Source organism: Mauremys reevesii, linkage group 4 (genome assembly GCF_016161935.1).
Source record: "Mauremys reevesii isolate NIE-2019 linkage group 4, ASM1616193v1, whole genome shotgun sequence".
NCBI classification, from domain to species: Eukaryota; Metazoa; Chordata; order Testudines; family Geoemydidae; genus Mauremys; species Mauremys reevesii.
Genome location: NC_052626.1, coordinates 139,766,683 through 139,780,702, shown reverse-complemented (window position 1 = coordinate 139,780,702; position 14,020 = coordinate 139,766,683). Strand labels below are relative to the sequence as shown.

Below are 14,020 nucleotides of genomic sequence, written 5' to 3'. Positions count from 1 at the left end.
AGATTGTAATTTTCATTCAGAAAAGTGACTTCATATTTCCTGCAAACATTACTAAACTAGATTGAGAATAGCTATTTGGGTGTCAGAGACCAGCATGTAGTTTAAAGTCCTACAATTTTACACCCAAGGTGAATATTTTGCTGCTTTTAGCCCTAACACAATAGTTGTCTATTTTTCCTGACTCTTCCAACAGCATTCTAACCCAGGGCATGCCGGGCCCTTTCCAGTTGTTTCAGTGCACAACAACACTATCAATCCAACTAGTCCTACGACAGCAACCATGGCAAATGCAAACCGTGGTCCAACAAGTCCATCTGTTACAGCAATAGAACTTATTCCTTCAGTCACAAACCCAGAGAATCTACCTTCCTTGCCAGATATTCCACCCATACAGGTTAGTGCAGAAGATCAGCTCATTCTGCTATAGATGAGGTGATCACTGACTTTTCTTCATTAAAATCTTTTTTTCTTCACTTTTTTTGTATTTGAATCCTTACTTAAGATTTTGATAAGGCTGTTACTGTTTGAGATCATTCTAAGTAGTAAGAACTGGAATTTGCAGTCTTATGTTGGATATACCAACTGTTGAACCATCCAGTGCTGATCTACTTTTAGTTACAGCAAACTAATGTTAAATTAGGCAGCGCTTTATGGAGTGATGTGTAATGCTTGATATAAAATATTGACACCAAGGCACACTTGGGCCTGGTCTACACTAAAAAGGGGGTTTGAATTAGGGTACGCAAATTCAGCTATGGGAATAGCATAGCTGAATTCGAAGTACCCTAATTCGAACTACTCACCCGTCCAGACGCGGCGGGGTCGAACTCCGCGGCTCCCCCGTCGACTCCACCACCGCCGTTTGCAGTGGTGGCGTACCGGAGTCGACCGCGGCGCTTCTGGAGTTCGAACTATCGCATCTAGATCAGACGCGATAGTTCGAACTCCGAGAAGTCGAACTCACCGCGTTGACCCGGACAGTAAGTGTGGACTAGCCCTTGGAGTCACAAGAAAATGTCAGTTTTAGGTGACTGTTTTCAGTTACTTATGGCTTGTCTACACAGGAAAGTTATACTGGTATAATTATGCTGGTATAATTAAACCAATAGTTATTTAAATGCCCAAAACTTGAATGCAGTACTAAGGTTGCTAGTGGTGCCTCATTTCCTTCCAGAATGTTAAGAGTAGCTAAAAACAAACTCTGAAAAGAAGGAAGTATTGAATTAAGACTGCATTTTGAGGGGTTATTTTAACTCTGTCCTATTTGAGCAAAGTCCTAGCACATCAGAAAGACATACTCGTCACTGTGCTCTCACAGATGCTACAGAACACACAACTTAGCATGTCCCCTTTAGCCATTCCATTACTGTGACAACAGACTGCCTGGAAACTCTCTTGCTTGAACAGACCCCTAATCTTGCCGCACATGTACGTTTCACTCTTTTAGGTATGTCAGTTTGGCACACACTGACTACAATTTGTGCCAAAGTTTGAGTTACAAAATTCACCATTAACTTTTTCTGTATTGCTTCCCCAATACCAGCTGAGAGAAATCCTGAGCAACTGAGATCAGTTGGGGGAGGATCATAGCTACAGTTTAAGCCCAGTTGTGTGCACAAAAGTAAAATATCATTTTGTAAAATGCTGTTATGTTTTTGGGGTCTATATCTCATAATCCACTGGCTCAAATGACCCCAAACTTGGTCAGCTAACACTATCAAACACCTCTGTGTGAGACAGCAAGCTTAAGACAGTGAGCGCTTGGATTTTAGAGCACTTAGAATAGTCCACCTTTAAACCGAAAGCAATGCTGAACCTTAACTATAGAAGCTGGTGCTCTAATACTGGTATAACTCCCCATGGGGTCACTCTCATTCCAGTATGAGTGGCTTTTTTTTAGTTTAGCTTAAACCCCTTCCAAAATTATCTAAACTACATAAAAAGGCACTCTTATAGAATCAGAGAAATGTAGGGCTTGAAGGGACTTCAACAGGTCATCTAGTCCTTCCCCAATGCTGACATAGGATTTAATGTACCCCCATGCAGGAGGATAAGCTATATTGGTATAACTATATTAGTTTAAATTCCCATCTTAGCTTACTTCAGGATAACTTTCCCATAGAGACATGCCCTAACTTAACTAGAACCTATTTTGCTATTTGATCATCAAATCAAGTAATTTACTTACCTAAAAGCATATCAGGAAACAGAGAAATGTGCAAAGGCTCCAGGACAGCTATAGCACATTTTTGAGGTGATTAAATTGGTCTGCAGCGCTGAAGCTCATTATTGTTGAGCCTCTGGAAAAGAAGAGCACACTAGACTATGGCTTCGCAGTTTTAAACAGATTTTATGGCCACCAAGGTAGGAGACTGGTGGTATGATATGCCATAACATAAACTTAACTGGGTGACTTTTGGGTGTTTTGAAAATGTAAAGTCTTCTATAAATGCTGTGTACTCCTCTCCCTGTGATACCTCCACCAGATCTTTCTTTCTAGAGAGACAGGGTATAAAACTTAACTCATGACTACTCTTACAAATATTGGCTTTAGTGAAATTGAGGGTGATTAAAAAAAATAAATCATGTTTTATTCAAAATAGATTTTTATTTACGTTACTAGTTTTTTTCATTTTATAGTTTTAAATTGTACTCGTTTCTAATTTTCCTATGTTAGTAAGAATTCAAATTTTACATACGTCTTTTTTTCCTGTTGAAGTTTTCACAATTATTGTGTCTGGTGAAAAAGAGAAGTCTAGTGTTTCATTAGCATCCTTACTGTGAGAACAACACAAACTCTTACAATATTGATAAGCAAATAGCCGGTGCTATATGTGCAACTACCACTACCTTTTGACAAGTTGAACTTGCCCGGTCAAAGAAATGTGAAACGATTCGACCAGGCTATACTTTACCCTCAGGGCTAGCACCCTGAAGTCAGTGGGATTTGTATTTCTACGTCATTTAAATGCTTTTGAAAATCCCATCCTTATGTTTCTAAGTATAGATTTAAGAGCCAAATTTTAGGCTCCTATATTTGAAAATTTGTGTCTAACAAAGTTATTGTGAACTTTTTTATAATGTATTGAAAGTCTAAACTTTTTGTTAACGCTGAAGCAATTTTATGTTGAAGTGACAGTTTTTATGCCACTAAGAGTTTGTAATAAAGATACAATTTTAGCCCTGACATGGAAACACTTCTGCGTATGCTTAACTTCAAAAGTATGTGTAGTCCCACTGAGTCCATTGAACTATTCATGTGAGTAAAATTAGACATCTGCCTAATAGAATTAGGGGCTTAGTTTTCAATATTTGCTTTTGCCTATAACAGTTTTTGTAAAATTCAAATAAGATAAATACTGGTAGGATAGCATTTTTAAAGAGCATTTATAATTTAATCATTATATATTTATAATCTGAAGTTGTAATATAAATTCTCTAATTGATTTTACAGAGTCTCAACCTGATTTAATCAGGGTCCTAAAAAAAAGTCTAATGAATTATATTAGTCATTTTAAATTGCCTTGATTTAAATTGTTCCACTTTGGTGAAATTAGAGTTTTTCTTATATCGTGAAGACATTTAAGTGAATAATTGAAAGGTGAACTTAAATACCAGGCCCCCTAATATGCTTGCTAGTGAGTCTTGACTATTAAGTTTAAAATTAAAGTATATCAGAGCATCACAAATTCTGGTACAGTTTTTATTAGGTTTTGTCCACAGTTCAGAGTTAACAGGTGTAAGAAATTAACTTGCAAGTACAGAAATGTTCTCTGAATAGAAGTTGTAATCCTTAGAAGATGAGCATTCAGAACATATGGTGAATCAATATTGCTTATCTTTATTAAGTGGTAGTAATTGTGTAAGTGTTTCCTCATAAGTACTGATGAGTTACACTGGTAGAAAACATTTTCAAATTTAAATTTGGTAAAACAATTGTCAGGTAATCTAATATGCATGTATATTTACATGTGCAAATAGATGAAAAAACTGTTAATGGTTTAATCTCATTTGACTTAATCCCAGCTCAAGTTTGTTTTTGTTTGATTTGTTTTCAGCTGGAAGATGCTGGTTCAAGTAATTTAGATAACCTACTAAGTAGATACATCTCAGGCAGTCACCTACCCCCTCAGCCTACAAGCACCATGAATCCTTCCCCAGGACCCTCAGCCCTGTCTCCAGGATCATCAGGTAAATTGGAATGAAGGTGGTAGGTGTTTTTGATATTTTACACTTACAATCATTGGCAAGCAATTTTCTCAATGTACAAGGAAGTAATATTCCTCTCCTTTCTTGGTATGTTCACCCAGAGGTTCTCTCAACAATTTTTTTGGTGGCCTCAGAGTTTGGCCACCAACTCTTGCTGGTGGCTGCTCTGACAATTTTTCCTAAAATACTTAATTAACTTTAGGAAAAACAAATAAATATGCACATATACGTGTCCAAATCATTGTAATTTAAGTAGGTTTTTTTGCAGACTCAATAATAAAAATAATGTACAGTTTTTATTTTTTTACTGGACCTAAACAGAAACACAAATAAAATGCTTTACATGTTTTGCTATTTTTGGTTGATTTTTGTTGTTTTTTGTTTTGTTTAAGACTTGCTATCTAGTAAATCTGCTATTGTGAAAAGTGATATTTGTATATCGAATATCACTTTTCACAGCAGATTTACTAAGCCCTAGCTGGGGAGGGAGGCAGAGAGGACCAGTGGTGATGTGGGAGTGAGCCTGGGGCTGGAGCCCAAAACACTGCGGCTGGGGGACAGAGACCACTGCCACATGGCCAGAGCCTGCCATCCACCACCTCAGGGCTGAAGCCCGAAGCCCAGGCCCGACTGCCCCCAGGAAGGTGGGGAACTAACTGGTTGCCTGCTGCTACAGTTTGTGTGGCTCCAGAATGGAGCAGGGACCTGCCCGTGCTGGTGGCCCTGGGGATGGGCGGTTGCTTTGTCCCCCGTGGGCTCCCCTCTTTTCCCCCCCATCACCACCCAGGAGTCTGTGGCTGCAAGAAAAGCCCCGATGGCCACATATGAGAAACACTTGCCTTTCCTCGTAAATCAAACCCTCTAGCACCCTACTGTTTTTCCCCATATGATGTTTTTATGGGAAGGAAGTGCCCAGAAGGGAACACAGTATTCCAGTGGTCCAGAGAGGGACCAGCACCTTTCTGTGCTGTGATGTTATACTTCTCAATGTTCCTCAAAAGTCCATTGGTCCTTTTTGTTACCATATCACCTTGCAGACTTAGATCTGAGTCCACAGTTCAGTTCGAATGATTTGACTTAGGATGGAAGAATCCCATGCACTGCTACAGACTAGGGACAGAGCGGCTAGGCAGCAGTTTTGCAGAAAAGGACCTAGGGGTTACAGTGGACGAGAAGCTGGATATGAGTCAACAGTGTGCCCTTGTTGCCAAGAAGGCTAACGGCATTTTGGGCTGTATAATTAGGAGCGTGGCCAGCAGATCATGGGACGTGATCATTCCCCTCTATTCAGCATTGGTGAGGCCTTGTCTGGAGTACTGGGCCCCAAACTACAAGAAGGATGTGGAAAAATTGGAAAGAGTCCAGCGGAGGGCAACAAAAATGATTAGGGGACTGGAGCACATGACTTATGAGGAGAGGCTGAGGGAACTAGGATTGTTTAGTCTGCAGAAGAGAAGAATGAGGGGGGTATTTGATAGCTGCTTTCAACTACCTGAAAGGGGGTTCCAAAGAGGATGGATCTAGACTGTTCTCAGTGGTACCAGATGACAGAACAAGGAGTAATAGACTCAAGTTGCAGTGGGGGAGGTTTAGGTTGGATATTAGGAAAAACTTTTTCACTAGAAGGGTGGTGAAGCACTGGAATGGGTTACCTAGGGAGGTGGTGGAATCTCTAGAGGTTTTTAAGGTCAGGCTTGACAAAGCCCTGGCTGGGATGATTTAGTTGGGGATTGATCCTGCTTTGAGCAGGGGGTTGGACTAGATACCTCCTGAGGTCACTTCCAACCCTGATATTCTATGATTTATGAAGCTCCAGTCCATTCCAGGTTTTGTGAAGGGAACTTACTGAATTTCATTACATATGCCATTTTGGGAGAGGTCCAGAGTTATGTAAGGAGTTTGCTATTTTTGCAATTCTTTTAGAAGTACATATAATTGTGAACGAAGCTTTTGTTCTGCATCTGAACAAATTACATTACTGAAATCACCTAACATTCCATAATGCAAATGGCCATTTCATAAATATTGGACATAAGAAAAACTGGCTTCAGCAATTCCATACAGGTCTTTCCATCATTTAGGTCTTTCCTTGCAACCCTCCAAGTTTACTTGGTCTGAATTGTGAGTTAGTGTATGCTTCCAGTATAAATGAATTTTCTCTAAGCTTACATGCAAAATGCATGCTGTGGGTCTGCCTTTCTGCTGACTTTATTTGCAATAGCCAACAATCCAGCTGTGTTAAAACAGATGAGTAGAAAGTTGGTCCTGAAACATGGGTTGAAAATAAGACTAGAAACTTAAAACACAAGTGACAACTTTTGTTCAGAGACTTACATTTATTTGCAACAGACGTTGGTGGCGATGACCAGATCAGGATAATTCATAGATAAAAATAACAGGCATTTAGATCAAGAATATGGCTCTTTTATATTTGCATTAAATTAAGTAGTCTCTGGGATGCTAAATGAAAAGGCAGTTGACAAACACAAACATGCCAGATTCTGTATCAGATCTGCTTTTCTCTGTTTGAGCCAATGACTAAACTAGCAGTGATTCTCAACCAGGGATATATGTACCCCTGGGAGTACACAGAGGTCTTCCAGGAGGTACATCAACTCATCTAGATACCTATCTAAAGTAACTCCTCACTTAACATCGTCCCAGTTAATGTTGTTTCATTGTTACGTCGCTGATCTATTAGAGAACATACTCATTTAAAGTTGTGCAATGTTGGCTTATAATGTTGTTTGGCCATGAGGCCTTGGAACCAGGGTGGGCGGCAGCCTCCCATCAGCTCCCTTCTACACACACCCCCAGCACCTCCCATCTACCGCCAGTCCGCAGATCAGCAACTCTCCCTTCCCTCCCTGCGCCTCCTCTCTGCAGCAATCAGCTGTTTCATGGTGTTCAGGAGGCTGGGTGGGGTGGGGGAGAGAGTGAGGATGCAGTGTGCTGGAGAGGGGGAGGTGGCTTGTGGGAAGGGGTGGAGTGGAGGCGGGCCTGGGGCAGAGCCAGGGGTTGAGCACCCCCTCAGCACTTTGGAAAGAACAGCAAGAGTAGCCGCCAGACAATCCACTCTTTTTCACCATCTAACTGCACCACATCAACCAAACTTCACAATCATCATTGCTGAGTACAGTATTAAATTGCTTGTTTAAAATTGTTCAAAACTTATATTGCATATGTATATTATGCCTTTTGTCTGGCAAAAAAAATTTCCCTGGAACTAACCCTCCTATTTACATTAATTCTTATGGAGAAATTGGATTCGCTTAACATCATTTCGCTTAAAGTTGTGTTTTTTCAAGAACATAACTACAACATTAAGTGAGGAGTTACTGTAGTTTTACAACAGGCTACATAAAACGCACTAGGGAAGTCAGTACAATTTTCATAAAATTTCATTCAATGACTTGTTTATACTGCTTTATAATACTATGCACTGAAATATAAATACGTTTACATTCCAATTGATTTATTTTATAATTATATGGTAAAAATGAGAGAGTAAGCAATTTTTCAGTAATAGTGTGCTGTGACACTTGTTTTTTTAATGTTTGATTTTTGTAAGCAAGTATTTTTTTAAGTGAGGTGAAGCTTGGGGTACACAAGACAAATCAGACTGCTGAAAGGGTACAGTATTGAGAGCCAGTGGATTAAAGGATCACTGACATGCATGAATCACTGGCTTATTTCATTTAGCATCACTTTCATTTATGTTGTTGTAGAATACTAGTTGCATGTAACCTGCTGTAGATATTTATGAAAAGTGATTTATACTTTTTCAGGGTTATCCAATTCCCACACCCCAGTGAGGCCACCCAGCACCTCCAGCACAGGCAGCAGAGGCAGGTGAGTACGTTCTTAGTTAACAATGTGTGGCTGAAAAATCAAATGTAAAGAACGTGTTAAAATTTAAACTAAAATCAACAGCAAGTCACTATTAGCTACAGTTATAACTATGTCCTCTTAATTGAAGAGTGAATGCATATAGGAAAATAATTATTGAAAAATTATGTTGCCAGATGTCTGTCCTTATATTTTGTAAAATGTAAACGTCATGAGAAAATTCACAGTACTAGCTTTGGCTTTGAAACGTCTAAATTGTTTTAAACATGGAAATGTAGGACTGGAGGGCACCTTGAGAGGTCAAGTCCACCCTGTGATGAGGAGGCAGGACCAAGTAAATCTAGATCATCCCTGACACCTGTTTTGTCAGCTTTGTAAGCTTTCCATGTACTCTTGTGTCTTTCTAGCTGTGGTTCATCAGGCAGAACTGCTGAGAAGACTGGCATTAACTTCAAGTCTGACCATGTGAAAGTCAAGCAAGAGCCAGGGACAGAGGAAGAGATATGCAGTTTCTCAGGAGCAGTGAAGCAAGAGAAAACAGAGGATGGCAGGAGGAGTGCATGCATGGTAAAGTTGCTTTGTGAATTGCATGTTACCCTGTCCCCAACAGCATCTTTAAGAATTTGGAAATCCATAAATGGTGCCTAAGAGCCCTGGAGACAGAAGGGCAAGATAGCAGCCCCTAGTAATGTCCCTGAACTCTGTTCTGTATGGGCCAGTTCGAGAGATGAGGGATTTCAGTTTCCTTGATACCTCTGCTGAAACTGCAGCTAATGCTGCCAACTGCGTTGGTGGGTTTAGTGACATAGACATCAGTCTACTGGCAAAAAGACTGGAATCCCCACTTGTTTGATACATGCCCCCATACAGACATCAGATTGTAGCAGTTTTGTTCTACTGAGCTGGACTGGATTTGATCTGTCATTTGTGAAAGGCGTCCGTCCTATCCCACCAAGTGTTATGTATATTGCTGTTGGGTAATACAGCAGTGAAAGCTGTACAGTAGAAACAAATCGGAGCTTAATCTCAAATTGGCACCTTACTTAGGACTTGATTCTGTCTTTTGGTATACATGCTGAACAGATGATGTGTCGAGCCAGAGGCAGGCTAGTCTCCCAGCTGGTGCTGTCTTTGGGATCTCAGTAAAACTACCATCAAGGGTTTAGTCTGTTCACTGTTTTTAATCTCTAGCTAGTAAAAGCTTCTGATAATTCACTGGCATGTTCTCTCAAGATCAATCTATTGAATGTTTGTAACTCTATTAAAGTCCTATGCAATTTAGCACAGAAAATAAGGTATACTTGTTCTCCATGCAGTATGCAACTCAAATATCTGATAAGGAATTGCCAATATTTGTTTTTGGGAAGCATTTTAATTTGGAGTGCTAGTAAGCAGCAGATGGCCTCTGATTCCCAGCATATGAGGAAAGATGAATTTGTAAAACTGATTTCTTTGCAGATTTTCATGCAGTAATTTTATTTCAGCTTAGCAGCCCTGAGAGCAGCTTGACACCACCTCTCTCCACTAACTTGCATCTGGAAAGCGAGTTGGAAGCATTAGGAAGTCTTGAAAATCATGTAAAAACTGAACCAACAGATTTAAGTGAAAGTTGCAAACAGTCTGGACATAGTCTTGTAAATGGGAAATCGCCAGTGCGAAGTCTAATGCATCGGTCAGCTAGAGTTGGAGGAGAAGGCAACAACAAAGAGGATGATCCAAATGAAGACTGGTGTGCTGTATGCCAAAATGGAGGCGATCTGTTATGTTGTGAAAAGTGCCCAAAAGTGTTTCACCTCACTTGTCATGTACCAACACTTCTCAGCTTTCCAAGGTACCAGAAATTAAAATAATGTTACTGGTGCCCAAAAAGAGCTTTGTGGGCTTATTCACACAGTGAAACTCAGGATCTGGAACCTCAATGCCCAGGAATAGCATAAAAACTTCCCTGCCATGTATATTGCCTTCACTCTTAGGATTTATTTTGTTTTATAGTTATTCTGTGCTGATTCTGTCAATGTCAGTATTTTCCAGTGATTTTTAAAGTGGTGCACAGTGTTTAGTGCATTCATGATTAACGCTTGCACCATGATAAATTCTACACATTAGCGGAGTCTTTAACGAGGTACAACTTTACTTTTGAAAGGCATAGACGCTATAGAAACATCATAGTAGTGGCGTAGTAGACGTAATCTCTGGTGGATTCCTGGACTAATTGTGTCTCTTCCTATTTAGTGGGGAGTGGATATGTACATTCTGCAGAGATCTAAGCAAACCTGAAGTAGAATATGATTGTGACAATTTGCAACATAGTAAGAAGGGGAAAACAGCACAAGGCTTAAGTCCTGTGGACCAAAGGGTATGTGTCAAATACTGTAGGTATCTGCATCTAAAAACTCATCTTTGACTTAACTGATTGTTATTGGTCATCCTTGTATTATAGCTGTACTTGTCCAGTAGGTTAAATATATTGTATTAGTTGTGTGCTCACAGAAATTTTAATTCACATTTAAAAGTTAATTTTATTTCCTATAAGTTTTTAATTGGAAGCTCTTTTGTGGATTTAACATTGATATTTTAAGTACCTACATAACACTATGTAAATTTGATGCCTTAAATTCACAGGGAGAAGTGCTGATAGGCTTTTCTAGAGCATATGTATGGCAAAATGTCTTGAGTGTGTCAGAATGATTTCTAGCTTTATATATGGAGAATCTATAAAGTGTTTTGAATCAGAAGTCAGAATAGTCTTGGAACTTCTTCACCATGAATAAATTCTTAAGAGGAACTTACCAACAAACTGAAATAAGGAAATGTTTGAGGGAAAATATTGAACAATTATTTGAATGGAATTTCAGATTGTTTAATTCTGGATTTATGAAAAAATAGGTCAGACCTAAGTGTAGTTCAATTGCATTTAACAATATGAATAGTAAGTGTCACTGAACATCTACTAGTTGCTCTGTTCTAATTTGGTTATTTAATGTATTGGCTTGTTCTGCAACTTTTTGTTTTATTAACCCCAGCTTTCTTTTGGGGAAAGGAAAGCCAAAAAAGGAGTCAAGAGCTTTTATATTAAGTATATTGTGCTAGCCAAAGTAAAGGCACTCTTTCCTTCTCCAACAATATGCACTCTATAAATGTTACCTTTTACACTCTTACAATGAATGAAGAGGCTTCTAGGCTTGAAGGACTTCATTTTCTACTAGTGAGACTATGTAATCTGAACCTATTTACATTAGTTAAGTACCAGCTTTTAGACTGAGGATTAAAAAGGGATATTCACTTGAAGTTTTTTGTTCCTTTGCAAGAAATGTGAACGTCTCCTGCTTTACCTGTATTGCCATGAGCTGAGCATTGAATTCCAAGAGCCAGTCCCAGCCTCGGTGAGTGTCCTGCTGCATGAAACTATGGAAAAAATAAAATGTCGTCAATGTCACCAAAAGGCCACCATCGTGACAAGTTTTGTTTTTTGGAATGAGTTGCTTGTTCTTGCCATATTTGTCATTGAGACCCTTCTGGAGTAAAACTAGTCTGAAAATTTCACTGGTCTTACCTAGCATGGTACTTCTGAACCATTAAACCTCTTACTTAAAAAAAAATCCTTTCCAATAGCAATAACTGAATGGACTGGAGAGGATTAGGGATATCTTATAAAATGCAAAATATTTTACCATTATGCTTATCAAGAGGCTTTAAAAGAAACTGTCAGCCATTTGAATTAAACCAAAAATCTGATCTGCTTGACAGTCTTGTATTTTAAGATGTAAAACAAGTTATTTTAATTGTTCTAGGAAAAGACAGTGATGGTCTAATATCTTTATACGCAGGTTTTTCCCAAATACTAATAATCAGCACTAAAATATAACAAAATATGTTGTGTTAATAAAACCTCTGATTGCCCTCTTTCCTCCCCCACAAACTGAGGTAGTTGCTTGAGATTGTTCCCTCGTGTACACATTTTTGATACTCTGATAAGTAGATTTAATTCTCCTTTTGTGAAGTATAAAAATTGCATATCAATCTTTTTTTGGTGGTTTGTGATTAGATGTACACTTTCTTCACAGATACCAAACTACTATAAAATTATAAAGAAACCAATGGATTTATCTACAGTAAAAAAGAAGCTGCAAAAGAAACATTCCCAGCACTACCAAACTCCTGACGATTTTGTGGCAGATGTCCGGCTGATCTTCAAGAACTGTGAAAGGTTTAATGAGGTATGTTAACTTCCAAACTGTAAAATTTTTTTGGATTGAGATTTATTGAGGCCTGATTCCACAGCTGCCTCTCACAAAACTCCAACTTGCAGTCGGTGGGAGTTCCACGTGTGGAGCAGGTGCAGAGTCGGGCCCTTTATAAGTAAATACAAACCAATTGATGACAGATCTTGCCCTTGGTTTTCGTTAGAAGAGGCTATAAAGTGCACGGAAGGAAAACTTTTACATGCGTTTGTGGGAAGTCGTGAACTCTGCAGTAGCTGCACTTATGGGTTAAATTCATGATGTGGGGGGAGCAGTTATTTGCTAAGGCCTTCTGGCTGGCCCATCTTGACTGGATTGTGGCTGTTGCTGAGAACTGTGGTGTGGCATAAATTGGGTAGTCCCCCCAAAATATTCCAAATTATGTCAAAATGGAATAGACTATTATTGCTTATCAATATTATGCCATAAACTTGTACTGATAAGGAAAAGTCTATCTAGAGAGAACCCCTACTGGTTGTCTCTTCCTGAGCTTCCAGAGTCGGGCTTTCATAACTGTAAGCAGAGCCCCAAAAGTCTTTCTATTAGTCCCCAAAAGATCTGGCAGTTCTCTCTTCTGGTTCATAGGTGTCTAGTCTGGCACAGAAGCAGACGTTAAATTGGTAGCCCACACAGGGATGTAAAACTTTTCTGGGGAATGTGAATAGATGCGCCAGCAGCTGTGGGACGTTTGCTCACCAGTTACTGAAGAACTTGCTCCCATGAAGAGCTGAAGAGTGTGATCCCTAGTGGGGACGTACCACTTAAGGTGGTGTAGAGTACAGCAGTAATAAAGTGGAACAAAGAAAAGGAAAACTTAATCTGAATGTCACAGAAAAGTCCTTGATGCTGAACCACTGGAATATGGAATAGTCCTGGGGAGAAGTGGGGGGAATGACCATCTCTGGGACACTTAAAGCAAGATCACATGAAGGTCTGCAGAATGTACTGTAGGGAATGGTCTTGCATGGGCCCTAGTGATGATGAAATGACTTTGATAGTTCTCAATGTGTAACTTTAGTTTTCTGATGTTTTAAACAGCATTTCTGTCCTCTGCACAGAGAGAGGCCCTTTGGAGCAAACAAACCTATGTTTAAAACTGACTGAGCCTCACATAAAATATTGGAATAACGAAAATAACCATTAAAAAGTTTTAGAATGAGGCACATTTGCACAGTTGACTTAGACACAAGCACATGGGACTTGACCTCTTTATAACCATCTGTCAGGTGGAGATTAATGGGGGAATATGGAAAAAGTGCATCTCTCAAAGCTGTTTGATCTAGGGAGTGAATGAAGCCTCCGCTCTGGAGGAAACCACTTCTGCTGCTCTTAAGAAGTATAGTGTAACTATGGCAAGAGTAGCAGGAGGCTCCAGGGAACAGTGGTTCTTTAAAAGGACTCTTCAGACTTAGCTGTTTGGAGTCTCAAGTACTAACTCTTACTCTGGAAGCTGAGGTGGTCCGACCACTCATGACTATGGATACAGTTTTGTCACAGTAAAATTATGCATAATTCACAGCACGGTCACAGTTTAAAAAACAGAGCGAGAGAGAGAATTTCATGCTATGATCGTGGCCACCTTGTGGACCCTCCTCCCGTGCATTAACAGTTTATTAGTTCACACTGATCTAGTCCTCTTTGAAAGAGAACTAGATCAAAGCAAACTAACCAACTTTTAATGCAGGGCAACAGGGTCCACATGAAAAGTTCATTAGTTGGCT

At 39.5% G+C, this 14,020-nt stretch overlaps 1 protein-coding gene across 1 annotated transcript in view; it reads left to right on the top strand.

Moving 5' to 3' along the window:
• TRIM33 (tripartite motif containing 33) overlaps window positions 1–14,020 on the top strand; it is a 71,956-nt gene that overhangs the window by 54,740 nt on the left and 3,196 nt on the right. Inside the window, 8 exon segments of the mRNA XM_039536668.1 lie at window positions 194–394; window positions 4,059–4,191; window positions 7,998–8,061; window positions 8,466–8,625; window positions 9,543–9,889; window positions 10,291–10,414; window positions 11,367–11,441; window positions 12,123–12,275. Coding sequence (XP_039392602.1) covers window positions 194–394; window positions 4,059–4,191; window positions 7,998–8,061; window positions 8,466–8,625; window positions 9,543–9,889; window positions 10,291–10,414; window positions 11,367–11,441; window positions 12,123–12,275 — 1,257 coding nt within the window.